Here is a 27,555-nt window from a genome sequence, read left to right as displayed (position 1 = left end):
GCACTGCCCGGCGTAATCTGGATCACGCCGTCGCTGGGCAAGATCCACATCTGCATATATAACTAAACCATTACGCCAATTTAAATATCCGGACGCCACTTTCACCCGCCGCCCAGGAGTCAACGGCCGTGCCTGCGAGACCTCGGCAGGGCGCCGCTTAGCACTGGTTTCCACAAGCGTGACAGAGGTCTAGCAGGCCATTAGAGACCCCCGGGTGGTTGGGAACAAGGCAGGATAGTACCCTAGCTCTCCCCCTGGCACCTGAGCACTGCCAGCATGGCACCCTGGCATTCTCCATTGAAGGGGAGGGGGGGGGGGGGGGGTTGAGAGGGGTTCCAGGTCAGCTCGCCAGGAGGAAATCCACTAAAGCGTGGCCTTTGTGGAGAGAAACTCCCTGAGGTTGGTGAATAGCGGGGGTGAATCTCGTCACTGCAGCCTACGAGAAACACCGTGCCAAACGTGCCCAAAAACGAACTTTAACTTTTGTCTGCTGAATCGAGCCAAACATTTATTAACTGAAATGAGAGTTTCATGCTAAATGGGTAAGAATTGATAGATTCAAAGAAACTCCATGATCATCAGTTTGTCCTTCAATTATCCATTTTTTGAATACATACTGCCTTCTCAAGTCAGACAGCTTAGCTGTTAATGCTCCTATTTCATTAATCGACCGTAGTATATCATCCCGTTCTTTCGGGTCCTCACAAAGATCCGCAATTTTCTTAGCCTCTGTTAAAATACCACGGATGTTCTCTTCTCCATCAGGACCTCCATGTGGATCTGCCAGCCAGCTCTAAATAAGTGTCAAAGCCATGGAAAATACTTGTCATTCATAAACAAAATTCAGGACAAATGTTCCACATTTTTATAAAGTACCATATCCTTTGTTATGTCTTAACATACTGAATGTTGTTCCTAAACTACCTATACATTCAACAATTTCTGGAGTTTTGCAGGACGCAGCCAGAACACTAAACCACTGTTTTGCAGATAATCAACAGATATAATAGTTTACAAGATTAGAAAATGTCATCCCAGTCAAGTGGAAGAACCAACAGTGCTCTCTCAATACCCACTGAAAAATATTGGCCAAGCCGTATGTCAAAGGGCAACTAGGAACAGGGAACAGATGGGCCAAATTGACACACTGCTTACCTTTGTTCTGCCATTAACACATTCTAATCTCTTTATGTGCCACTATCTGTACTCTTCTTAGCCTTAATCACCTGCATTTACATTCCCTTGGTCTTTCTGTCCACAACATCTTTGTCAATCTCAACCTATCGCTGGCCACCTATCTAGACCCACTGCTCAACCCCCACCCCACAACAGTATAAATCTGACCCCATTTCCAGTTCACTCCAGCTTTGACAAAGAGTGAGCCAGACTCAAAACGTTCGCTCCCTTCTCTGTCCACAGATGCTGTCAAACCTGCTGAGAATGTCCAGTATTTTCTGTTGTTTCAGATTCCAGCATCCACAGTAATTTGTTTTGATCTAGAAAGAAGTCTGTACCTGGCTGAGAATCCCATAGGGTTCTTAAGCCCCCTCCCCAATACAGCACAATGGAAAACTCCCAAAGATAACATCTACATCTGACTCGAGACTAGCCAACTCTTCACTTCTAACAAATTTTACCTCACTCAAAATGACCAGCATCACTCTTTCAAAATTGTTAATTTCTTAAAAATTCCAAACATGAACCATCCTTATAGGAATTACACCTCTTTTCCAACAACTCGCACAAATGCACCTCTGCCCTTCATTTCACCTTTATCTCTACATCAAAAGACCATATGCCCATAAACCGGAGGAGACCTTGGGAACAAGAAAACAGTCCCCATGCAACAGAGAAGGAACTTCAAATTATGAATCTGTCAATATAAGATTCTAACAGATAGCTTTGAAGAATCCATATCTGTGTACAAACAGTCAGGTGAAACATTTCCCAAGAATTTAATGAAGTTACCTGAGCAGCATCTATTTTCTTTGCAATGGCCTGCTTTGAATTAGTCATGGCTTCCAGTTTCCTGGCTGCATTCTCCACCTTAGCTGTTAACATGTCCAGTCCTTGGGATACTTGCTGTGCTTTCTGCATGGCAATGGGTGTGGCACCTTGACCTCTACTCATAAATAAAATATTACTAATATTATCTCCCTTTTACTTACGCACACACATGCATACCATTATTTTACATGCATTAAGCAGGGCCACATTTATGAGAATAGAAAATGCAGAGGTCTAAAGAGATCGGGGGACAATGTACATAGATCATGAAAGATAATTACAAATAAATACAGAAAATAATCCAAAAGGTTAATGGAATGCTAGCTTTTATATCCAAATGCGAGAATACAAAAAGGGTGGAAGGTGTACTATATCTATAAAAAGCACAGATTAGACCACACCGTGACTACTGTGAGCAATCTGGGCCTCACACCCTAGGGTATATTGGCCTTGGAGGGGTGCAGTATAAATATATCAAAATGAAACTGCTACCCCATAGTTAAATTAAGAGTCAAAATTACACAACTTAGGGTAGGAGTGCCTGGAATTTGAGAGGTTAACACATGATCTGACTGACATTTGTGGGAAGATGGTAGCATAGTGGTAATATCACTAGACCAGTAATCCAGAGGCTGAGGCTAATGCTCTGGGGACACGAGTTCAAATCCCATCACTCCACCAAATCCGAAGAAAATGAATGCAATTCATCTTTTTAAAACGTGGAATTCAAAAAAAAAGCTGGATCCAGATGCACAACAATGCATCTAAACTGCCCATGGTAAGTAGGCCACTTAGTTCAAGGGCAATTAGGAAGGGCAAAAAATGCTGGCTGTTCTAGTGACACCCACGTCCCATAAAAAAAAGTTAAGAAAAATAAATATTAAGAGGAACTCAAAAGGTAAATAGAAACTGTTTCTGTTGGTGAGGGAATCGTGGACTTGGAACATAATATCAAAATTAGAACCAGGCCTTTCAGGAGCAAAGTTTGGAAACATTTCTACACACAATGGGTGGTAGAAGTTTGAAACTCTCTTCTGAAAACATCAACCAATGTGAGGTCAAATCTAATTTTTAATCTGAGAGATTTTTGTTAGCCAAAAGGTATCAAGAGATACCAAGGGCAAGTATATGGAGGTAGTTCACAGATGAAGTAAGATCCCACTGAATGGCGAAACACAGTCAAGGGGCTAACTGGCTGACATGCATTGTTGTAATGAACTGATCTTACAGACTACATTCTAGGAACATTACAAAATCACAGAATTATCTAAACCATAAGGATAAAGCTTTTAACTCTTATATTGGCAATTCATGGTCACAACAATACTGCTATGATATCTGACACAGGGATTGTTTTATTATTTTAATTTGGAAATATCCTTAAGCAATTGATATTAAAAGATGTTTGGTAGTACAGATCTTGAATATTGCTGAAAAAGAGACATACAATCGAAGATTTTCACCTTGCACTCATTATGACAGACGCAAGGTAAACCAATAGTAAAGGAACAATGATTTATACTGCATCAGAAGACTGCTGATTGGTTGGCAAATGGATTCTGATTGGTAGAGGCATTACTGTGGAGAATGCAAGAGAACCAGGCAGGTCAACTCTAAGGTCAAGGCATTGCCATGGAAAATGAACCAGAGAATGGCACCCCCTGCCATGGAAAATGAACCAGAGAATGGCACCCCCTGCCATGGAAAATGAACCAGAGAATGCCACCCCCCCCCGCCCGTCGCCCATAATGCATTCATGAGCCACACTGCAATCCTGACTGATAATATTAAATTAGTTTTTATTGTAATTCTTAGCACAATCAGGATTGTTTCCAACCATGGAATCACATTTAACGTTGGGCACTATAAGAACAAAGAACAAAGAAATGTACAGCACAGGAACAGGCCCTTCGGCCCTCCAAGCCCGTGCCGCCCGACTAAACTACAATCTTCTACACTTCCTGGGTCCGTATCCCTCTATTCCCATCCTATTCATGTATTTGTCAAGATGCCCCTTAAATGTCACTATCGTCCCTGCTTCCACCACCTCCTCCAGTAGCGAGTTCCAGGCACCCACTACCCTCTGCGTAAAAAACTTGCCTCGTACATCTACTCTAAACCTTGCCCCTCTCACCTTAAACCTATGCCCCCTAGTAATTGACCCCTCTACCCTGGGGAAAAGCCTCTGACTATCCACTCTGTCTATGCCCCTCATAATTTTGTATACCTCTCTCAGGTCTCCCCTCAACCTCCTTCGTTCCAGTGAGAACAAACCGAGTTTATTCAACCGCTCCTCATAGCTAATGCCCTCCATACCAGGCAACATTCTGGTAAATCTCTTCTGCACACTCTCTAAAGCCTCTACATCCTTCTGGTAGCGTGGCGACCAGAATTGAACACTATACTCCAAGTGTGGCCTAACTAAGGTTCTATACAGCTGCAACATGACTTGCCAATTCTTATACTCAATGCCCCGGCCAATGAAGGCAAGCATGCCGTATGCCTTCTTGACTACCTTCTCCACCTGTGTTGCCCCTTTCAATGACCTGTGGACCTGTACTCCTAGATCTCTTTGACTTTCAATACTCTTGAGGGTTATACCATTCACTGTATATTCCCTACCTGCATTAGACCTTCCAAAATGCATTACCTCACATTTGTCCGGATTAAACTCCATCTGCCATCTCTCCGCCCAAGTCTCCAAACAATCTAAATCCTGCTGTATCCTCTGACAGTCCTCATCGCTATCCGCAATTCCACCAACCTTTGTGTCGTCTGCAAACTTACTAATCAGACCAGTTACATTTTCCTCCAAATCATTTATATATACTACAAAGAGCAAAGGTCCCAGCACTGATCCCTGTGGAACACCACTGGTCACAGCCCTCCAATTAGAAAAGCATCCTTCCATTGCTACTCTCTGCCTCCTATGACCTAGCCAGTTCTGTATCCACCTTGCCAGCTCACCCCTGATCCCGTGTGACTTCACCTTTTGTACTAGTCTACCATGAGGGACCTTGTCAAAGGCCTTACTGAAGTCCATATAGACAACATCCACTGCCCTACCTGCATCAATCATCTTAGTGACCTCCTCGAAAAACTCTATCAAGTTAGTGAGACACGACCTTCCCTTCACAAAACCGTGCTGCCTCTCACTAATATGTCCATTTGCTTCCAAATGGGAGTAGATCCTGTCTCGAAGAATTCTCTCCAGTAATTTCCCTACCACTGAAGTAAGGCTCACCGGCCTGTAGTTCCCGGGATTATCCTTGCTACCCTTCTTAAACAGAGGAACAACATTGACTATTCTCCAGTCCTCCGGGACATCCCCTGAAGACAGTGAGGATCCAAAGATTTCTGTCAAGGCCTCAGCAATTTCCTCTCCAGCCTCCTTCAGTATTCTGGGGTAGATCCCATCAGGCCCTGGGGACTCATCTACCTTAATATTTTTTAAGACACCCAACACCTCGTCTTTTTGGATCTCAATGTGACCCAGGCTATCTACACACCCTTCTCCAGACTCAACATCTACCAATTTCTTCTCTTTGGTGAATACTGATGCAAAGTATTCATTTAGTACCTCGCCTATTTCCTCTGGCTCCACACATAGATTCCCTTGCCTATCCTTCAGTGGGCCAACCCTTTCCCTGGCTACCCTCTTGCTTTTTATGTACGTGTAAAAAGCCTTGGGATTTTCCTTAACCCTATTTGCCAATGACTTTTCGTGACCCCTTCTAGCCCTCCTGACTCCTTGCTTAAGTTCCTTCCTACTTTCCTTATATTCCACGCAGGCGTCGTCTGTTCCCAGCCTTTTAGCCCTGACAAATGCCTCCTTTTTCTTTTTGACGAGGCCTACAATATCTCTCGTTATCCAAGGTTCCCGAAAATTGCAGTATTTATCCTTCTTCCTCACAGGAACATGCCGGTCCTGAATTCCTTTCAACTGACACTTGAAAGCCTCCCACATGTCAGATGTTGATTTGCCCTCAAACATCCGCCCCCAATCTATGTTCTTCAGTTCCCGCCTAATATTGTTATAATTAGCCTTCCCCCAATTTAGCACATTCATCCTAGGACCACTCTTATCCTTGTCCGCCAGTACTTTAAAACTTACTGAATTGTGGTCACTGTTCCCGAAATGCTCCCCTATTGAACCTTCTACCACCTGGCCGGGCTCATTCCCCAATACCAGGTCCAGTACCGCCCCTTCCCTAGTTGGACTGTCTACATATTGTTTTAAGAAGCCCTCCTGGATGCTCCTTACAAACTCCGCCCCGTCTAAGCCCCTGGCACTAAGTGAGTCCCAGTCAATATTGGGAAAGTTGAAGTCTCCCATCACCACAACCCTGTTGTTTTTACTCTTTTCCAAAATCTGTCTACCTATCTGCTGCTCTATCTCCCGCTGGCTGTTGGGAGGCCTGTAGTAAACCCCCAACATTGTGACTGCACCCTTCTTATTCCTGATCTCTACCCATATAGCCTCACTGCCCTCCGAGTAGGAGTAGGCCACCTGGCCCCTCGAGCCTGCTCCGCCATTCAATGAGATCATGGCTGATCTTTCGTGGACCCAGCTCCACTTTCCGGCCCAAACACCATGACCCTTAATCCTTAATTCTTCAAAAAACTATCCATCATCATCTTAAAAGCATGTAATGAAGGAGCCTCAACTGCTTCACTGGGCAAGGAATTCCATAGATTCACAACCCTTTGGGTGAAGAAGTTCCTCCTAAACTCAGTCCTAAATCTACTTCCCCTTATTTTGAGGCTATGCCCCCTAGTTCTGCTTTCACCCGCCAGTAGAAACAACCTGCCCACATCTATCCTATCTATTCCCTTCATAATTGTATATGTTTCGATAAGATCCCCCCCGCATCCTTTTAAATTCCAACAAGTACAGTCCCAGTCTACTTAACCTCTCCTCGTAATCCAACCCCTTCAGCTCTGGGATTAACCTAGTGAATCTCCTCTGCACACCCTCCAGCGCCAGTACGTCCTTTCTCAGGTAAGGAGACCAAAACTGAACACAATACTCCAGGTGTGGCCTCACTAACACCTTATACAATTGCAGCATAACCTCCCTAGTCTTAAACTCCAGCCCTCTAGCAATGAAGGACAAAACTCCATTTGCCTTCTTAATCACCTGTTGCAACTGTAAACCAACTTTTTGCGACTCATGCACTAGCACACCCAGGTCTCTCTGCACAGCAGCATGTTTTAATATTTTATCATTTAAATAATAATCCCTTTTGCTGTTATCCCTACCAAAATGGATAACCTCATATTTGTCAACATTGCATTCCATCTGCCAAACCCTAACCCATTCACTTAACCTATCCAAACACCTCTGCAGACTTCCGGTATCCTCTGCACTTTTTGCTTTAGCACTCATCTTGTTGTCGTCTGCAAACTTGGACATGTGGCACTTGGTCCCCAACTCCAAATCATCTATGTAAATTGTGAACAATTGTGGGCTCAACACTGATCCCTGAGGGACACCACTAGCTACTGATTGCCAACCAGAGAAACACCCCACTCTTTGCTTTCTATTAATTAACCAATCCTCTATCCATGCTACTACTTTCCCCTTAATGCCATTAATCTTCATCTTATGCAACAACCTTTTGTGTCGCACCTTGTCAAAAGCTTTCTGGAAATCCAGATATACCACATCCATTGGCTCCCCGTTATCTACCGCACTGGTAATGTCCTCAAAAAATTCCACTAAATTCGTTAGGCACGACCTGCCCTTTATGAACCCATGCTGCGTCTGCCCAATGGGACAATTTCCATCCAGATGCCTTGTTATTTCTTCCTTGATGATAGATTCCAGCAACTTCCCTACTACCGAAGTTAAGCTAACTAGCCTATAATTACCCGCTTTCTGCCTACCTCCTTTTTTAAACAGTGGTGTCACATTTGCTAATTTCCAATCCGCCGGGACCACCCCAGGGTCTAGCGAATTTTGGTAAATTATCACTAGTGCATTTGCAATTTCCCTAGCCATCTTTTTTAGCACTCTGGGATGCATTCCATCAGGGCCAGGAGACTGGTCTACATTTAGCCTCATTAGCTTGCCCATCACTACCTCCTTAGTGACAACAATCATCTCAAGGTCCTCACCTGTCATAGCCTCATTCCTATCAGTCACTGGCATGTTGTTTGTGTCTTCCACTGTGAAGACCGACCCAAAAAACCTGTTCAGTTCCTCAGCCATTTCCTCATCCCCCATTATTAAATCTCCCTTCTCATCCTCTAAAGGACCAATATTTACCTTAGCCACTCTTTTTGGTTTTATACATTTGTAGAAACTTTTACTATCTGTTTTTATATCCTGAGCAAGTTTACTCTCATAGTCCATCTTACTCTTCTTTATAGCTTTTTAAGTAGCTTTCTGTTGCCCCCTAAAGGTTTCCCAGTCCTCTAGTCTCCCACTGATCTTTGCTACTTTGTATGCTTTTTCCTTCAATTTGATACTCTCCCTTATTTCCCAAGATATCCACGGTCGATTTTCCCTCCTTCTACCGTCCTTCCTTTTTATTGATATAAACCTTTGCTGAGCACTGAAAAAAATCGCTTGGAAGGTTCTCCACTGTTCCTCAACTGTTTCACCATAAAGTCTTTGCTCCCAGTCAACCTTAGCTAGCTCTTCTCTCGTCCCATTGTAATCTCCTTTGTTTAAGCGCAAAACACTACTGTTCGATTTTACCTTCTCACTCTCCGTCTGTATTTTAATTTCCACCATATTGTGATCGCTCCTTCCGAGAGGATCCCTAACTATGAGATCCTGAATCAATCCTGTCTCATTACACAGGACCAGATCTAGGACCGCTTGTTCCCTCGTAGGTTTCATTACATACTGTTCAAGGAAACTATCGTGGATACATTCTATAAACACCTCCTCAAGGCTGCCGTGACCGACCTGGTTAAACCAATCGACATGTAGATTAAAATCCCCCATGATAACTGCTGTACCATTTCTACATGCATCCGTTATTTCTTTGTTTATTGCCTGCCCCACCATAATGTTACTATTTGGTGGTCTATAGACTACTCCTATCAGTGACTTTTTCGCCTTACTATTCCTGATTTCCACCCAAATGGATTCAGCTTATCCTCCATAGCACCGATGTCATCCCTTGCTATTGCCCGGATGTCATCCTTAAATAACAGAGCTACACCACCTCCCTTACCATCCACTCTGTCCTTCCGTACAGTTTGATACCCTTGGATATTTAACTCCCAGTCGTGACCATCCTTTAACCATGTTTCAGTAATGGCCACTAAATTAAAGTCATTCACGATGATTTGCGCCATCAACTCATTTACCTTATTCCGAATACTACGAGCATTCAGGTAAAGTACACTTATGTTGGCTTTTATACCTCTGTTTTGAATCTTCACACCTTGATCAGTAACCTCTCCTAAGTTATTTTTCCTCTTAACTTTTCTCCTAATTGGGGGACCCCAGGCCAGGCGGCGAAACATGGCGGACGGCAGGGACCAGGGAGCGGAAGCTCACTGGCCAGGGGAGCAGCAGATGGAGTTTTTTTAAGAACTGCTTCGCCGAATTGAAGAGGGACATGTTGGACCCGATGAGGGCGGTAATGGGCCGAATGGTCGAGGCGCAGGCGGTCCTGGAGAAGGCGCTCAGGGAGGTCGAGGTGAAGCTCTCCAGCCAGGCGGACACGGTGGCGGAGCTGGGGCACGAGGTGGAAGAGCTGAACGCCCACCAGAGGAGGATGCAGGAGCAGCTTGAAGAGCTGGGGAACAGAGCTAGGAGGCAGAATTTGAGGATCATTGGCCTCCCTGAGGGCTGAGAGGGGTCGGATGTGGGTGCATACGTGAAAGGTATGCTCGAGGCGCTGATGGGGCCAGAGGCCTTCCCCCGACTCCTGGAGTTGGATGGGGCACATAGAGCCCCCGCAAGGAAGCCCAGGACGGGCAACCGACCGAGGGCATTGGTGGTCCGCTTTCACCGGCTTGCTGACAGGGATCGTGTGCTGCGATTTGCCAAGGCGGAGAGGAGCAGCAGATGGGAGAATTGTGAGGTGCGCATCTACCAGGACTTGGGAGCGGAGCTGGCCAAGAGGCGTGCAGGATTCATCAAGGTAAAGGCAGCCCTCTACAAAAAGGTGAGGTTTGGAATGCTGTATCCTGCGAAGCTTTGGGTTACGTTTGAGGAACTCCACTACTACTTTCAGACACCAGAACAGGTTTGGACTTTTATTAAAGAAAAGAAGCTGGACTTGAACTAATGGGCACTTAGTTTTCTCAGTGCTGTACAGTGGCGGCGGTCTGTTAACCTAATTTGCTCTGACTAGGTGTGGACTTTTATTAAAAGAAGCTGGACTAGAACTAAAGGACTCTGGGCTCTCAGAGCTTTTGTGTGGCGGCGGTTTGTTAAATTATCCTGTATTGTAATGTTCTATCCAAGATTGTTTTCAGCCGGGACAGAGAGCGGGAGCTGGAGGGCGCATTATGTAGGGTGTTTTGGGGGGATAGCATGGGGGGGGGGGGGGTAGGTAGAGAGAGGGGGGCCCTGCAGAGGGGGCCCTGCGCTTGGTACCTTTTGGCGGGAGATTGGGGCCTCGGAGAGGGGGATGGGCTAAGGGCTGGTAAAGGGAGTTGAAAGGGCACGGCGAGATACAATCAGGTTAATGGGTCCTTGGTGTGTGGGGGGAGGGCCCGAGCGCTCGGGTGGGAGTCAGACAGGCGCCAAGGGCAGGGGTCAGCGTAGCTAGCCTAGGTCAGGGGGCCCCAGGGAGATTAGGAGGAGGGGCGGGCTAGGGCCAAGCACAGGGCTGGCCTGGCAGGTCAGGCCTCGGGGGTAGGGGAGGTGAGGGGGAGGCAGCCGGGAAGGAGAGCAGAGGAGACTTAAGTGGGCGGGGGGGGGGGGGGTATCTAGGGATCCCCGGGGGAGAAGGTCGCTTGCAGACTCTCAGGGAACAGCGCAGGAAACTGACAGCAGCAGCACCCGAGGGGGGGGGGGGGGGTTAGAGCCACGTTAGTTTAGTTGAACACGTGGGGCATGGCAAACAGAGCTGACAGGGGAAGTGCTTTATTAACATGTGTATTCTTTCCCACTGTTTGTTTTCACTATGTTAAGGCTCTTTGCATAGGGCCTGTTTTCTCTCGGGAAATGTTACAAATTTGTGTTAAATAAAAAATGTCAAAAAAAAAAAAACCCAAAAAACTTTTCTCCTAATTTTCCTTGTCGTTGAACCCATATCTTCATGTAACAACCTGCCGGGTTGCTTTTCATTTATGTTTTTACTTCCCATTTTATTCCTTTTAGTATTACTGGGCCTATTCACTGAGCTCCCCTCAGTCACTGTACCTTGTACTGTCGCACTTTTTGATTTTTGACTGTTTCTTCTCTGCCTCCCACTTTCCCCCTTACTGCCTTTTGTTTCTGTCTCCGTTTTACTACCTTCTGACCTCCTGCATCGGTTCCCACCCCCCTGCCACATTAGTTTAAACACTCCCCAACCAGTTCCAGCCCTGCCCAGGTGTAAACCCGTCCAGTTTGTACAGGTCCCACGTTCTCCAGAACCAGTCCCAATGCCCCAGGAATCTGAAACCCTCCCCCTGACACCATCCCTTCAGCCACGTATTCATCCTATATATCCTGTCATTTCTACTCTGACTAGCACGTGGCACCGGTAGTAATCCTGAGATCACTACCTTCGAGGTCCGATTTCTTAACTTCCTTCTTAGCTCCCTGTATTCCACTTTTCGGACCTCATCCCTTTTTTACCTACGTCGTTTGTACCGATGTGTACCACGACCACTGGCTGTTCACCGTCCCCCTCCAGAATGTCTTGTACCCGGTCCGAGACATCCTTGACCCTAGCACCAGGGAGGCAACATACCATCCTGGAGTCTCGTTTGCGGCCACAGAAACGCCTGTCTATTCCCCTTACAACTGAATCCCCTATAACTATTGCACTGTCACACTTATCACCCCTCCCCGCTGCAGCAGAACCAACAGTGGTGCCACGAGTTTGGCTGTTGCTGTTTTCCCCTGAGAGGCCATTCCCCTCAACAGTATCCAAAGCGGTATATCTGTTCTGCAGGGGAATGGCCACAGGAGATTCCTGCACTGCCTGCCTCGCTCTCTTGCTCTGTCTGGTGGTCACCCATTCCCTTCCTGCCTGCAGAGTCTGAGCCTGCGGTGTGACCACCTCTCTATACGTGCTATCCACGATGCTCTCCGACTCGCGGATGCTCCACAGTGTCTCCAGCCGCCGCTCCAGCTCTGAAACTCGAGCTTCCAGGAGCTGTAACTGGAGACACTTCCACTGTCCCCAGCCTGCCAAATTAAAAAGTTATTTAAATCAACTTAAAAATAGTAATTTAAATCAACTCAAAATAGTTATTTAAGTGAGATTTAAAAATTAAAAATAGTAATTCAAATCAACTTTAAAATAGTAATTTAAGTCAAATTTTAAAAATAGTAATTCAAATCAACTTAAAAATAGCAATTTAAATCAAATTAAAACTAGTAACTCCACAAATATTCAAATTTAGCCCAGTCTGCCTTTCAGCCAATCAGGTCACAGTCTCTTGTGACGTCACTTTACCAGATTTTTTTCAGTTTGAAATAAACAAACAGACAAGCAGCTGTCCTACCTGCAGCGCAATGTCCCGTGTAGGTCCGCTCCTTTCAGCTTCCGGCTCTCCTCTCGCTGTTTTAAACACTGAAACTCTCGGCTCTCCTCTCGCTGTTTTAAACACTGAAACTCTCGGCTCTCCTCTCGCTGTTTTAAACACTGAAACTCTCGGCTCTCCTCTCGCTGTTTTAAACACTGAAACTCCCGGCTCTCCTCTCGCTGTTTTAAACACTGAAACTCCCGGCTCTCCTCTCGCTGTTTTAAACACTGAAACTCCCGGCTCTCCTCTCGCTGTTTTAAACACTGAAACTCCCGGCTCTCCTCTCGCTGTTTTAAACACTGAAACTCTCGGCTCTCCTCTCGCTGTTTTAAACACTGAAACTCCCGGCTCTCCTCTCGCTGTTTTAAACACTGAAACTCCCGGCTCTCCTCTCGCTGTTTTAAACACTGAAACTCCCGGCTCTCCTCTCGCTGTTTTAAACACTGAAACTCCCGGCTCTCCTCTCGCTGTTTTAAACACTGAAACTCACGGCTCTCCTCTCGCTGTTTTAAACACAAACTCTCGGCTCTCCTCTCGCTGTTTTAAACACTGAAACTCCCGGCTCTCCTCTCGCTGTTTTAAACACAAACACCCGGCTCTCCTCTCGCTGTTTTAAACACTGAAACTCCCGGCTCTCCTCTCGCTGTTTTAAACACTGAAACTCCCGGCTCTCCTCTCGCTGTTTTAAACACTGAAACTCCCGGCTCTCCTCTCGCTGTTTTAAACACTGAAACTCCCGGCTCTCCTCTCGCTGTTTTAAACACGGTCTTGGGTTTTGTAATCACAGGCTAGTTGGGTACAATCAGTACTTTGCCAACGGCAAACAGCCAAAGGGACGCACTGTTTGATATGATCTTCCAGTTGTACAGACTTGGAATCACAGTGGCATTGAAATTCTTATACCACATTACTCATTTGTGTATAGGCTTTTTTGGCTTGATGGCAGCATCCAGTTAGTGCTTCACCTGTCGCTCAAATTGTTGACACCTACCTGTCCAGGGTCATCCATGGTGGACTGAGCACTTACCAAGGCTGAAAATGGTGCCCTTCGGCCCAGGAATTTGCATAATTTACAGCGAGCAAAAGGTAGCCATTGTCCCACAGGATTGCTTTGATATAACCCTATTTCAGCATCAAGCTTGCACAGCGTGGAAATGGCTTGGGTCCTACTTTCCAGATTGCTGTTAAGGCCAATCTTATTTGCATGGAACTGTAAAAATCCCAATATGCACATTGTACAGTTACAGTAGGCTTGTGGTAGACAATAGTACAGAATCTATTGGCAAATTTCTCAACCAGCATATCAACGGAAGGGAACCTTTTTGACTCATTTGACTACCATTTCAAAGGTGAATTTGAGTGCAGGATGGAGTCCATTAAGGTATGCTAGGAAGTTCTTAAATGCAGCTGCAGATTTAAATATAGAAAATGTATCACCTATGTATCGGAAATATGCAAGCGGTAGAAAGTTGGGCATCATTCCATCGCAGACAAGTTTCTTGTGGAAACGGACAAAGAGGTTGGCGAGACCTGGGCTTGGAGGGAATGCCATAGCAACATCATCCATTTGGGCAAAATGGTGTTATTAAAACTGAACTCAACTGCTGAGTTCATTAAGTTCAATGAATGCAAATTCAGATATTGGTGCTGCCAATAAAATAAATATTACCTGGCTCGCAGCTCAGATACTTGATCAGTCATCTGGCCTAAAGCCTTTGTGGTGCCCAGAATTTCTCTCCGTTCTTTGCCTGCACAAAGTTCTCCAACTTTTCCAGCTTCATCCAGTATTTGTTTGATAGCCTGCTCCCCAGCATCACCTAAAACACACAACAGATCAGTTTAATCTAATAAATGGTCAACACCGTCATTAATACCAATAAGAAAAAAACATCGTCTGACACAGGAACAGTTTAGGATATTGGATGAGCCAAACATTTGATATTTCACTTGGTATATCAGCTCAATAAACAAAACAATTTAGTTATTACCTGGAGGTGCATTAGGGTCACTTAGCCAGTTTTTGGCTTGGTTTAGCTTTGAGTCAATCATAGCTAGAGCTCTTCTCATAGTTTCTGTATCCTATTGGAATAAACATCAGTTAATACAATGTTAGTTTAATGAGCAAAAACAAAATTTAAAAACCCTCCATTCAATCTGATATTCACACATCTTGAACAACTCTATCTTATTTCTGGCCAGAAGCGACAAGTAAAATAGTGATTTTTTTTATTGCTCTTTGAGATCACTCTGTAATTCAGGGATGAAACATGAACATTTGTAATGGAACGCGAAGTCTTGAGGTAACAGATGTTTCTCATTATGGAAAGAATAAATAATTACACGTAACATGAATAGTCTCAACCCAATGCAGCTGCTGTCAAAGTAACTTTTAAAGCATAACAAGAGATTCCAATTACCGTCAATTCAGAGACCCTTACATTGAATATTGGACTACATACCAGTACTCTCAGTACTGATCCTCTAACAGCCAGATTACAGAAGATGCATGGTTACGTGTAGATTTTTGTTTGTTTATGGGGAAGGCATCAATATATTCATCACACCTAATTATGAATTTTATACGCCTAAGGAAAATCAACATCAGTCCCATGTTGCAAACAGGTTATATTGTATGACTGTTATAAAATAATAATTCATGGAATTTTTAATACTTTAGTACTTCCCGAAAAACTTTCTATTTTTTTTTTAAAGATTTGAAAACTGACAACACGCGCGCATTACAATAATTTGTTGCAGAATGCTCCATCTGATGAACTATCTCATGATAAATAGGTAATTGGATCAGATTTTTGTACAAGGAAATTACTGGCAAAGTATCACAACACTTGTCTGTAAAATCTCTCGGAACCAACAGGGAGTCCATAAGGGAAGGAAATCAGTTTCTTTCCAATAACCTTTCACAGGAGAGGAAATATTTCATCAGCAGGAGCTGGTCATAACATTATAACGTGTATGTGCATGCTTTTGAGAATCAACAGGTTAATATCAAATCTTGACAGTCAGGTTCCAATTCCCAAAATAGAATTGTGCAAACAGCCACAAAAAATACCAGTTAATGAAATCTCAATATTAAGTGTGATTTTGAAAATAAAGCTACATACGTCCTAATTATAACATCAGAGTGCTTTCAAATCTCCAACCCATAGGGCAAGCACTGTCCCTGATTTAGTAACAGGTCACGGACACTATTTCCCCCAAACTGGCCTATTCACTGCCTTCCAGATAAGCTTCAAATAAGTCTAAACCAACTCCGGTTCTGCCTCCAAAGACACATCTTCATTGAGCAAACTTGCAACTTTCCACCTATGTGAACTAATCTGTTAACGATATGAGTGAATACTGTTGCTCCAGACCACAGGTCTTACATTCATCAATCTTATCCTGCTTTCCTTCATTCCTTTATGCATCAGCCTTGACAATCAGAAAGTCATGGGTTGAAAGCCACTCTACAAAGACTTGTACCCAAAATCAAGCTGAAAGTGCAATGTAGTCCTGTTGCACTGATAGACAATCCCCAGTTTACCTAAGCCAAATCCCCAGCCTGCTCAAACTCTACATCTTCACTCCATCGCCCCTCAGCTGCATGAGGCCCATAACTTCACTGGGAATCCATTCCAAATACAGCTCCTCAATACTCAACTTCCCATCCTCAGTCAATGCTTGCTAACCACGTCATTGTACCTTCCAACGTTCTCCCCATTACTTTCCAAATGTTTTTTTTTTCCAACACCTCAAAATGTTTTATCCTCAATCCAGTCAGTTCTCTACACCTACCAGATTACCTATACACTCTCTCTCTCTCTCTCTCTCCCACTGCTGATATAGGTTGTGAAACAACTTAATAAATATTGATATATTTCATTCAGTAGATCTTTTGCTACAGAATGACGAGCACACTAAGCTGTTGCATTAAATAATATGAGTGTCCCTTAGAAATATTTTACAAACAAAAGAATCCCATTGAAACAATGTGGAGTAGCAATTTGAGCTGTGTGCACACAACAGCCACAGGCATGAGAATGAGTTCTAGCACCTAAGGTTCTCTGCAATGCTTCAACCTCCAAATTCCTCATCATAGAATTTACAGTGCAGAAGGAGGCCATTTTTCTCATCGAGTCTGCACTGACCCTTGGAAAGAGCACCCTACCCTAAGCCCACACCTCCAACCTATTCCAGTAACCCCACCTAACCTTTTTTGGACATTAAGGGCAATTTAGCAGAGTCAATCCACCTAACGTGCATATCTTTGGACTGTGGGTGGAAACCGGAGCAAACACAGGGAGAACATGCAGACTCCGCACAGGCAGTGACCCAAGCCAGGAATCGAACCTGGGGCCCTGGAGCTGTGAAGCAACTGTGCTACCGTGCTGCCCAACGTGACAATTTAATTAAAATTTTAATAAACTAGGCAATCTTCATATACAATGTTTAAGGGGAGGAAGAACTCAGTAGATAAAATCAAAGAGGGAAAAATCCATAGGTTCTTCAGGTTATTTCAACTTAATTTTGTTGTATCTTGTTCTGCAGAAGCATTTGATTTCACTCAATATATCAATAATCAAATGCGAAATGACAAATAATAAACACTTATTGTTTTTTTTTAAATTTAGAGTATCCAATTATTTTTTTCCCAATTAAGGGGCAATTTAGCGTGGCCAATCCACCTAGCCTGCACATCTTTTGGGTGTGAAGGCGAAACCCACGCAAACACGGGGAGAATGTGCAAACTCTTGCAGTGACCCAGAGCCAGGGTCGAACCTGGGACCTCGGTGCCGTGAGGCAGGACTAACCCACTGCTCCACCGTGCTGCCCCCTAAACACTTGTTGAGGAGTTAAACTATTATAGCTTGCGGACTTCCGGGTGCGGTGATGACCAGCTAAGTCGCACGTTTCAGCAGCTCCCGGTGGAAAGGACTTTTGGGCTCTTGATAGGAGCCCCAACGGCAATTTTAACGGCTAAAAACACTGTGCGGTAAACCAGAAGGGAATCCCCCCTGGACACGGATGGAAAAAGGAGAGGAAAGTGGCCGGATTGCGGTGGGTCCTCTAGAGCAGCGGCAAGGAAGGCAAGCACAAAGCAAGATGGCGTCGGAAGGAGGCAGTTTAATATGGGGCCCTGACCAACAAGAGTTCCTGCGGCGTTGCGTGGAAGAACTTAAAAAGGAGATGAAGAAGGAGCTGTTGGCCCCGATATTACAGGCGATTGAAGGGCTAAAGGAGGAGCAAAAGACCCAGGAGCAGGAGCTTCGGGTCGTGAAGGCAAAGGCTGCTGAGAATGAGGATGACATACAGGGCCTGGTGGTGAAGACAGAGATGCACGAGGCACAACACAAAAGGTGTGCGGAAAGGCTGGAGGTGCTGGAGAATAATGCGAGGAGGAAGAATTTAAGGATTCTTGGTCTTCCCGAAGGTGCAGAAGGGGCGGACGTCGGGGCATATGTGAGCACGATGCTGCACTCGTTAATGGGATCGGAGGCCCTGACGGGCCCGTTGGAGGTGGAGGGAGCCTATCGAGTTCTGGCGCGAAGACAGAGGGCTGGAGAAATTCCTCGAGCCATAGTGGTGAGATTCCTCCGATATAAGGACAGAGAGATGGTCCTCAGATGGGCAAAGAAAACTCGGAGCAGTAGGTGGGAGAACGCGGTGATCCGCGTATATCAAGATTGGAGTGCGGAGGTGGCGAGAAGGAGGGCAAGCTTTAATCGGGCCAAGGCGGTGCTGCACAAAAGGAAGGTTAAATTTGGAATGCTGCAGCCGGCAAGACTGTGGGTCACACATCAAGGGAAACACCACTACTTTGAAACGGCAGAAGAGGCGTGGACATTTATTGTCGAGGAGAAACTGGAATAAGCGGGCTAGAAAAAGAACGTTTGGGACAAAGTGGTGGGGCGAATATGTGGGGTGAAGAGGGGGGAAAAGGGGGAAGAGATGATTTCCCAAGTTGTTAATCCTGCGACCCTGTAACTTTTCTCTCTTCCCCATGCCGTGGGGGAGGGGGGGAGGGAGGATGAGGAGCTGGGGGCGCCGGCCATTGGGGGCGGGGCCAAAAGGAAGCGCGGGCTTTGTTCCCGCGCTATGGTAATCATGGCGGGAACAGGGAAGCAGGAAGGAGGGGGCCTCGCACAGTGGGAGCCGAGGTCACGGGGGGGAAGCCGAGGTCGGCCAGAGTTTGCTGACTTCTGGGAGCAACATGGGGGGTGCAATTACGCTAGTGAGAGATCTAGCGGGGGGGGGTTAACTGTGTTGCTGCTGCTGGGGAGAAGGGGGAGCTGGTATGGGGTGGGGTGGTCAGGGCGGGAGGGCGCCGTTGGGGGGAGATACGACTACGTGGGAACCGGGTGAAGAGCTGGATTGAAAAAGGAGATGGCTAGTCGACAAGGGGGGGGGGTAAAGAGCCACCCAACCCGGCTGATCACGTGGAATGTGAGAGGGCTGAACGGGCCGAGAAAGAGGGCACGGGTACTCGCACACCTAAAGAAACTTAAGGCAGATGTGGTTATGCTGCAGGAGACGCATCTGAAACTGATAGACCAGGTCAGACTACGCAAAGGATGGGTGGGGCAGGTGTTTCATTCGGGGCTAGACGCAAAAAACAGGGGGGTGGCTATACTAGTGGGGAAGCGGGTAATGTTTGAGGCAAAGACCATAGTGGCGGATAGTGGGGGCAGATACGTGATGGTGAGTGGCAAATTGCAAGGGGAGGCGGTGGTCTTAGTGAACGTATATGCCCCGAACTGGGATGATGCCAACTTTATGAGGCGTATGTTAGGGCGTATCCCGGACCGAGGTGGGGAAGTTGGTAATGGGTGGAGATTTTAATACGGTGCTGGACCCAGGGCTGGACAGATCGAGGTCCAGGACCGGAAGGAGGCCGGCTGCAGCTAGGGTGCTTAAGGACTTTATGGAGCAGATGGGAGGAGTAGACCCCTGGAGATTTAGTAGACCTAGGAGTAAGGAGTTTTCGTTTTTCTCCTATGTCCACAAAGTTTATTCACGGATAGACTTTTTTGTTTTGGGAAGGGCACTGATCCCGAAGGTGACGGGGACGGAGTACACGGCTATAGCTATTTCGGATCACGCTCCACATTGGGTGGACCTGGAGATAGGGGAGGAAAAAGAACAGCGTCCACCCTGGAGAATGGACATGGGATTATTGGCAGATGAGGGGGTGTGTTTAAGGGTGAGGGGGTGTATTGAAAGGTACTTGGAACTCAATGATAATGGGGAGGTCCAGGTGGGAGTGGTCTGGGAGGCGCTGAAGGCAGTGGTTCGAGGGGAGCTGATATCTATTAGGGCACATAAAGGAAAGCAGGAGGGTAGGGAAAGGGAGCGGTTGTTGAAAGAACTTCTGAGGGTGGACAGACAATATGCGGAGGCACCAGAGGAGGGACTGTACAGGGAAAGGCAAAGGCTACATGTAGAATTTGACTTGTTGACTACGGGTAATGCAGAGGCATAATGGAGGAAGGCACAGGGGGTACAGTACGAATATGGGGAGAAGGCGAGCAGGTTGCTGGCCCACCAACTGACGAAAAGGGGAGCTTTATGAAAGATTATATGAAGCTCAGCCCCCAGATGGGAAGGAGAGAATGATGTGCTTTCTGGATCAGCTGGAATTCCCTAAGGTGGAGGAGCAGGAGAGGGCGGGACTGGGAGCACAGATTGAGACGGAGGAAGTAGTGAAAGGGATTGGCAGCATGCAGGCGGGGAAGGCCCCGGGACCAGACGGATTCCCAGTTGAATTCTATAGGAAATATATGGACTTGCTGGCCCCGCTACTGATGAGAACCTTTAATGAGGCGAGGGAAATGGGGCAGCTGCCCCCGACTATGTCAGAGGCAACGATATCGCTCCTCCTAAAGAAGGAAAAAGACCCGCTGCAATGCGGGTCCTATAGGCCTATTTCCCTCCTGAATGTGGATGCTAAGATTCTGGCCAAGGTAATGGCAACGAGGATAGAGGATTGTGCCCCGGGGGTGGTTCATGAGGACCAAACTGGGTTTGTGAAGGGGAGACAGCTGAATACAAATATACGGAGGCTGCTAGGGGTAATGATGATGCCCCCACCAGAGGGGAAGCGGAGATAGTGGTGGCGATGGATGCCGAGAAAGCATTTGATAGAGTGGAGTGGGATTATTTGTGGGAGGTGCTGAGGAGATTTGGCTTTGGAGATGGGTATATCAGATGGGTACAGTTGCTGTATAGGGCCCCGATGGCGAGCGTGGTCACGAATGGACGGGGGTCTGATTATTTTCGGCTCCATAGAGGGACGAGGCAGGGATGTCCTCTGTCCCCGTTGCTGTTTGCACTGGCAATTGAGCCCCTGGCCATAGCATTGAGGGGTTCCAGGAAGTGGAGGGGAGTACTCAGGGGAGGAGGAGAACACCAGGTAGCTCTGTATGCGGATGATTTGTTGTTATATGTGGCGGACCCGGCGGAGGGGATGCTAGAGATAATGCGGATACTTGGGGAGTTTGGGGATTTTTCAGGGTATAAATTGAACATGGGGAAAAGTGAGTTGTTTGTGGTGCATCCAGGGGAGCAGAGCAGAGAAATAGAGGATTTACCGTTGAGGAAGGTAACAAGGGACTTTCGGTACTTGGGGATCCAGATAGCCAAGAATTGGGGTACATTACATAGGCTTAATTTAACGCGGTTGGTGGAACAGATGGAGGAGGACTTTAAGAGATGGGACATGGTGTCCCTGTCACTGGCAGGTAGGGTGCAGGCGGTTAAAATGGTGGTCCTCCCGAGATTCCTTTTGTGTTTCAGGGCCTCCCGGTGGTGGTCACGAAGGCTTTTTTCAAAAGAATCGAGAAGAGTATTATGAGTTTTGTGTGGGCCGGGAAGACCCCGAGAGTGAGGAGGGGATTTTTGCAGCGCAGTAGGGACAGGGGGGGGGCTGGCACTACCGAGCCTAAGTGAGTACTACTGGGCCGCCAATATTTCAATGGTGTGTAAGTGGATGGGAGAAGAGGAGGGAGCGGCGTGGAAGAGATTGGAGAGGGCGTCCTGCAGGGGGACTAGCCTACAAGCTATGGTGACGGCACCGTTGCCGTTCTCACCGAGGAAATACACCACAAGCCCGGTGGTGGTGGCTACATTGAAAATTTGGGGACAGTGGAGACGGCATAGGGGAAGGACGGGAGCCTCGGTGCGGTCCCCGATAAGAAATAACCATAGGTTTGTTCCGGGGAGAATGGATGGGGGATTTGGAGCATGGCAAAGAGCAGGGGTAGCACAATTGAGAGATCTGTTCGTAGATGGGACGTTTGCGAGTCTGGGAGCGCTGACGGAAAAATATGGGTTGCCCCAAGGGAATGCATTTCGGTATATGCAACTGAGGGCTTTTGCGAGGCAACAGGTGAGGGAATTCCCGCAGCTCCCGACGCAGGAGGTGCAGGATAGAGTGATCTCAGAGACATGGGTGGGGGATGGTAAGGTGTCGGACATATATAGGGAAATGAGGGACGAGGGGGAGATCATGGTAGATGAGCTGAAAGGGAAATGGGAAGAAGAACTGGGGGAGGAGATTGAGGAGGGGCTGTGGGCTGATGCCCTACGTAGGATAAACTCATCGTCCTCGTGTGCCTGGCTAATCCTGATACAATTTAAGGTGTTACACAGGGCGCATATGACTGGAGCACGGCTCAGTAAATTTTTTGGGATAGAGGATAGGTGTGCGAGATGCTCGAGGAGCCCAGCGAATCACACCCACATGTTCTGGTCATGCCCGGCACTACAGGGGTTTTGGGTGGGGGTGGCAAAGGTGCTTTCGAAGGTGGTGGGGGTCCAGGTCGAACCAAGCTGGGGGTTGGCTATATTTGGGGTTGCAGAGGAGCCGGGAGTGCAGGAGGCGAGAGAGGCTGATGTTTTGACCTTTGCGTCCCTAGTAGCCCGGCGCAGGATATTGTTAATGTGGAAGGAAGCCAAACCCCCGGGTGTGGAGACCTGGTTAAACGACATGGCAGGGTTTATAAAGTTAGAACGGATTAAGTTCGTACTAAGGGGTTCGGCTCAAGGGTTCACCAGGCGGTGGCAACCGTTCGTCGACTACCTCACAGAAAGATAGAGGGAATGGAAAAGAAGAAGACAACAGCAGCAACCGGGGGGGGGGGGGGGGGGGGGGGGGGGGGTGTGAAGAGAGAGAGAGAGAGAGAGAGAGAGAGAGAGGAATCAGACGGACTCTCAGGGATGTTATTGTATATGTATAGGCACTTGTTTTAGGTAATGTATATTGGACTGTTAGATTGTATCTTTGGAGAGTATTTATTTTTGACAAGACAGTTGCCATTTAGTTTGGTTTTTGTTTCTGTTCATATATTATTTATTTATTTGTTTAAAACTGGCCACTGTTATTTATATTGCTTTATTGTTGTTTAAAAGAAACACTACGTACTATTATGTTTGGCCAAAAAATCTTGAACAAAATTTTTTTTTTTTTTTTTTAACTATTATAGCTTGCCAATTTGTTTTTCATACATTTTATTATTTAGGAAACCAATTTATTTGACAATAACCAATTAATACTATTAAAAAACTAATTTCTATGCTCTCTAAAATAAGCTTAAATATTTGCCAAACCATAGGCTAAGTGGAACCTAAGGCAGCTCTCTTGGCAGATCTCTTGACCTTTTTACACTGTATCACTGGCAGCAAAAGGAAATGCAGCTCATTTTTGCGTAGACAAATTGAATTTTGCAGAGATTTCAGCTTGTGATTATTAAACAAAGCAGGCACAGACATTTCTGTGACATCTGCATTTTCAAGCATGACCTTCTATGGTCAAACATGCAAAATATTCTGCTGTAAGCTCCAGTCCATTCATCACACCAAACTTGTGCTGTGACATAAAAGCAGTGCTCATCTTTTTCATTAAAGCATAACATGTGCAGCAGCAATAAAACACAGGCAAGCACCTGGTTCTTTTCCAATAGATAAAATAACACCCTTATAGATGTTACTAACAGCTTTAACATATATTTTCTCCAAAACAACTTTGCATCAGTGTTTAGGTTAAAAACTATTGTAACCTAATTTATCTAATTTTTTTAAATTCATCCAAATTTTGGGTGGCACATAAATGCTTAAAATAACTTTATGCTTTAATTTGACATCGTTTAAAATGGTAGATTCTGTTGCCAGCCAACATTAGAAGAGCTCAGATTACCCCATACAAATCCAACACTTAACACCAACAAGCTGAAGAACAGCTTTACTTTCCCAAGTACAATGAGTGGCGATAATAATTAACTTCCTGTTTCTATCACGGTACATAATACCTGAAGGCCAAAGAGAATAGAACATACAGTGCAGAAGGAGGCCATTCGGCCCATCGAGTCTGCACCGACCCTTGGAAAGAGCACCCTACCTAAGCCCACACCTCCACCCTATCCCCGTAACCCAATAACCCCTCCTAACCTTTTTGGTCACTAAGGGCAATTTATCATGGCCAATCCACCTAACCTGCCTGTCTTTGGACCGTGGGAGGAAACCGGAGCACCCGGAGGAAACACATGCAGACACGGGGAGGAGGTGCAGACTCCGCACAGACAGTGACCCAGTGGGAAATCGAACCTGGGACCCCGGCGCTGTGAAGCCACAGTGCTATCCACTTGTTCTACCGTGCTGCCCGACAAGAATGGGGCAGGAATGACTAGGATCAGTGGTTAATGCTAAGTATAATACCCTCGGGAGGAAATAGTGGTGGCAAATCCGGAGACATTTCATAGATTTAATGTTAGAAATTCATGGAAATGCACAATTCTTGAAACAAAGAATCACTTGCTAAGGATGCACAATTGCCACAGACACAAAAATATAAACCAATTTTAAATCCCACCCACTATCACTAATAAATTTGTCCCAAAGAGTTTACATTTCAATTTTAACATTATTTTAATGTAATATAGAATTATGCAAGCAGGCATGCTGATTAACGAACATCAAAATACCTAACCAATATTAATGTGCAAGTCACAAAATCTAAAGTTTGTGCAGAGCTACGATTTTCATAGTTGAAATGGTTAATAAATTCTCAGATTGATAATTTAAAAAGTTTCTTTTTTTAAATAAAAAATATTCTAATTTGAAAGTTTCAAGAAAAGGGAAAATGATAATTGCCAAAAGACCATAAAACGATACATAAGGATTCCCATGTATTAAAAGGCTGTGTGTGGAATAATAGGTGGGACAAGAACATTTTGACCTCTTCCCAGAAATACAACTTAACTCAATTCAGGGCACTTTTGAATAAGGCATGCAGGATTTAAAATTGCCAATGTAAAGAGACCAAATTACAACTACCTCTGAGTTTTTAAAAAATGACCAAAACATTATCATTTTACAAAGTAGAAGCCAACACCACCTTTACACTGTACCTAATGTGCAGTAAACAGCAAGTGTAGAGCTGCAGCTGGCATTCCTCATTGTAGAGAGCTGGAGGGACAGAGACTGAGCTTATAAAATTATATTTTGTTTTATCTAATGCTTATTAAAAAGGATTAATTATTTTCATTACATTTTAAACTTCGGTAACTTTCCTTTGCATTATGTCAAACGAGAGAAGTTAATTTCAGTTAACTTCAGCAAAATCCAAACATTAATTGGAAGTTTAAGCTCAATGAAGGCAATTGACAGATAGAACAGAAATTGCTCGGGCAGATCGGTGGTGCAGTTGTTAGCACTGCTGCCTCACGGCGATGAGGACCCGTGTTCGATCCTGGCCTTGGGTCATTGTCCGTGTGGAGTTTGCACATTCTCCCCTTGTCTGCGTGGGTCTCACCCCCACAACCAAAAGATGTGCAGAGTAGGTGGATTGACCACGCTAGCTAAATTGCCCCTTAGTTGAAAAAAAATAATTGGGTACTCTAATTATTTGGGGGGAAAAGAACAGAAATTTTCTACACAAACATTAAAGTAGCTTGCCTAAAAATGACACTATTGCATGTGTTTTAGTACTTCAGGCACTGAAAAATGGAATCATACAGCACAGTGAGAGGCTATTCAGCCCACTTACCTGTGCCAGCTCCTTGAATTAACTACCCAATCAGTACCACTCCCTTGTTCTTTTTCCAAAGCCCTGAAAATTTCCCCTGTAAATAGGATTGTAAGTTCCCTTTAAATATTTATCCAATTCCCTTTTGAAAGTTACCACTGAATTTGCTTGCTCCACCTTTTCAGGCATTCCAGATCATAACAAGACGCTTTATGCCAGCTGAGAACTAGTTTGATCCTTAACAGAGTATCCCAGCCCTTTGACCACTGGTCTAATAACATGACCTATAGTTGTTTAGATGATGTAAATGGCAGCCCTCTTTCGTGATGACTTTGATACTCTCACAATATTGTATATTATTGTTTAATTGCAAATCGGAGATTTAAAGTGGTTTCTACATGAGTGCTCCAAATACCTTGTTTGGTACGCAATAAATTTTGTGCAAATGTTTGATGCATGAGCATATAATTGTGTAGCAATTTGTTTTTTGAGGTAGGCAGAGAAACAGCCCACAGCTTCACAACTCTCTCAAGTGAAGAAATTCCTCCTCATCTCAGTCTTAAATGGCCTTTCCCTTATCCTCAGATTGTTTCCCCTGGTTTTGTACTCACCAGTCAGGAGAAGCATCTTACCTATATCCACCCTGCCACGCCCTGTAAGAATTTTTAAAGTTTCAATGAGGTAACCCCTTATTCTTAATAATAATAACCTTTATTATCACAAGTAAGCTTACATTAACGCTACAATTAAGTTACTGTGAAAAGCCCCTAGTCGCCACATTCCGGCACCTGTTCAGGTACACGGAGGGAGAATTCAGAATGTCCAAATTACCCAAACTCTTCTAAACTCTACGGAATATAGATCCAGCCTCTCTAATCCCACCTCATAAAACAATGCTGCCACCTTAGGGATTGGTCTACTTAACCTTTGTTGCACCTCCTCTATGGCAAGTATATCCCTCCTTAGACAAGGGGACCAAAACTATACACAATACTCCAGATGAGGTCTCACCTAGGCTCACCAATTGCAGTAAGATAGCTTTACTACTATACATAAATCCCCTGCTAATGAGGTCCAACATACCATTTGCCTTCCTAATTGCTTGCTGCAACTGCATGGTAACTTTTAATGATTCAAAAACAAGGACTCCCAGGTCCCTTTGGTCACCCACACTTCCCAGCGGATCGCCAATAAATATTTTGCCTTCCTGAAGTGAATAACTTCACACTTATTCACATTATATTCCATCTGCCTTGTTCTTGCCCATTCACGTAGCTTGTCCAAGTCTTTTTAATGCCTCCTTGCATCCTCCTCATAACTTACATTCCCACCCAGTTTGGTGTCGTCAGCAAATTTGGGCACCAGTCCCAATAATCAGAAATCTGATGCTCTACGCCCTATAGCGGTTCTCAAGTCACATTTTCAATTGCTCAATTCTCCTATTTCCTTGCTCAATAGGACATGGGACGGGAAGTAATCCTGAGATTACTTCTTTAGAGGTCCTGCTTTTCAATCTCCTTCCTAGCTCACTTATAGGAACTCATCTCCCTTCCTAACTAAGTCATTAGGTTCCAACAAGGACCATGACCTCTGGCTGTTCATGCCCTCGAGAAGGTCCTGCAACCGATTCCTCAGACGAGGCACATATTTCAAAAATAGTGTACAATATTGTTGGGACATCAACGCTAGTTTTAAGGGAGTTATATTTGTCTTGGTAAACATTAGAAATAAGGTATCGTCAGGTCAGCACGGAGGCACAGTGGTTAGCATTGCAGCCTCACAGTGCCAAGGTCCCAGGTTCGTTCACGGCTCTGGGTCACTGTCCGTGTGAAGTTTGCACATTCTCCCGTGTTTCCGTGGGTTTCGCCCCCACAGGG

At 45.4% G+C, this 27,555-nt stretch overlaps 1 protein-coding gene across 2 annotated transcripts in view; it reads right to left on the bottom strand.

The window, feature by feature from the left end:
* The window catches only part of LOC140403576 (vinculin), a 209,475-nt gene that overhangs the window by 70,213 nt on the left and 111,707 nt on the right, over window positions 1–27,555 (bottom strand). For both annotated transcript variants that reach the window (XM_072491635.1, XM_072491636.1), the window contains exons 7-10: window positions 14,649–14,739; window positions 14,330–14,477; window positions 1,969–2,122; window positions 618–793 (exon numbers count right to left, since the gene is read on the bottom strand). In XM_072491635.1, coding sequence (XP_072347736.1) covers window positions 618–793; window positions 1,969–2,122; window positions 14,330–14,477; window positions 14,649–14,739 — 569 coding nt within the window. The remainder of the gene's footprint in view (window positions 1–617; window positions 794–1,968; window positions 2,123–14,329; window positions 14,478–14,648; window positions 14,740–27,555) is intronic.

This window comes from Scyliorhinus torazame, chromosome 28, assembly GCF_047496885.1.
Source record: "Scyliorhinus torazame isolate Kashiwa2021f chromosome 28, sScyTor2.1, whole genome shotgun sequence".
NCBI lineage: Eukaryota > Metazoa > Chordata > Chondrichthyes > Carcharhiniformes > Scyliorhinidae > Scyliorhinus > Scyliorhinus torazame.
The sequence above is the reverse complement of the archived record's forward strand: the minus strand, read 5'-3'. Positions and strand labels throughout refer to the sequence as shown.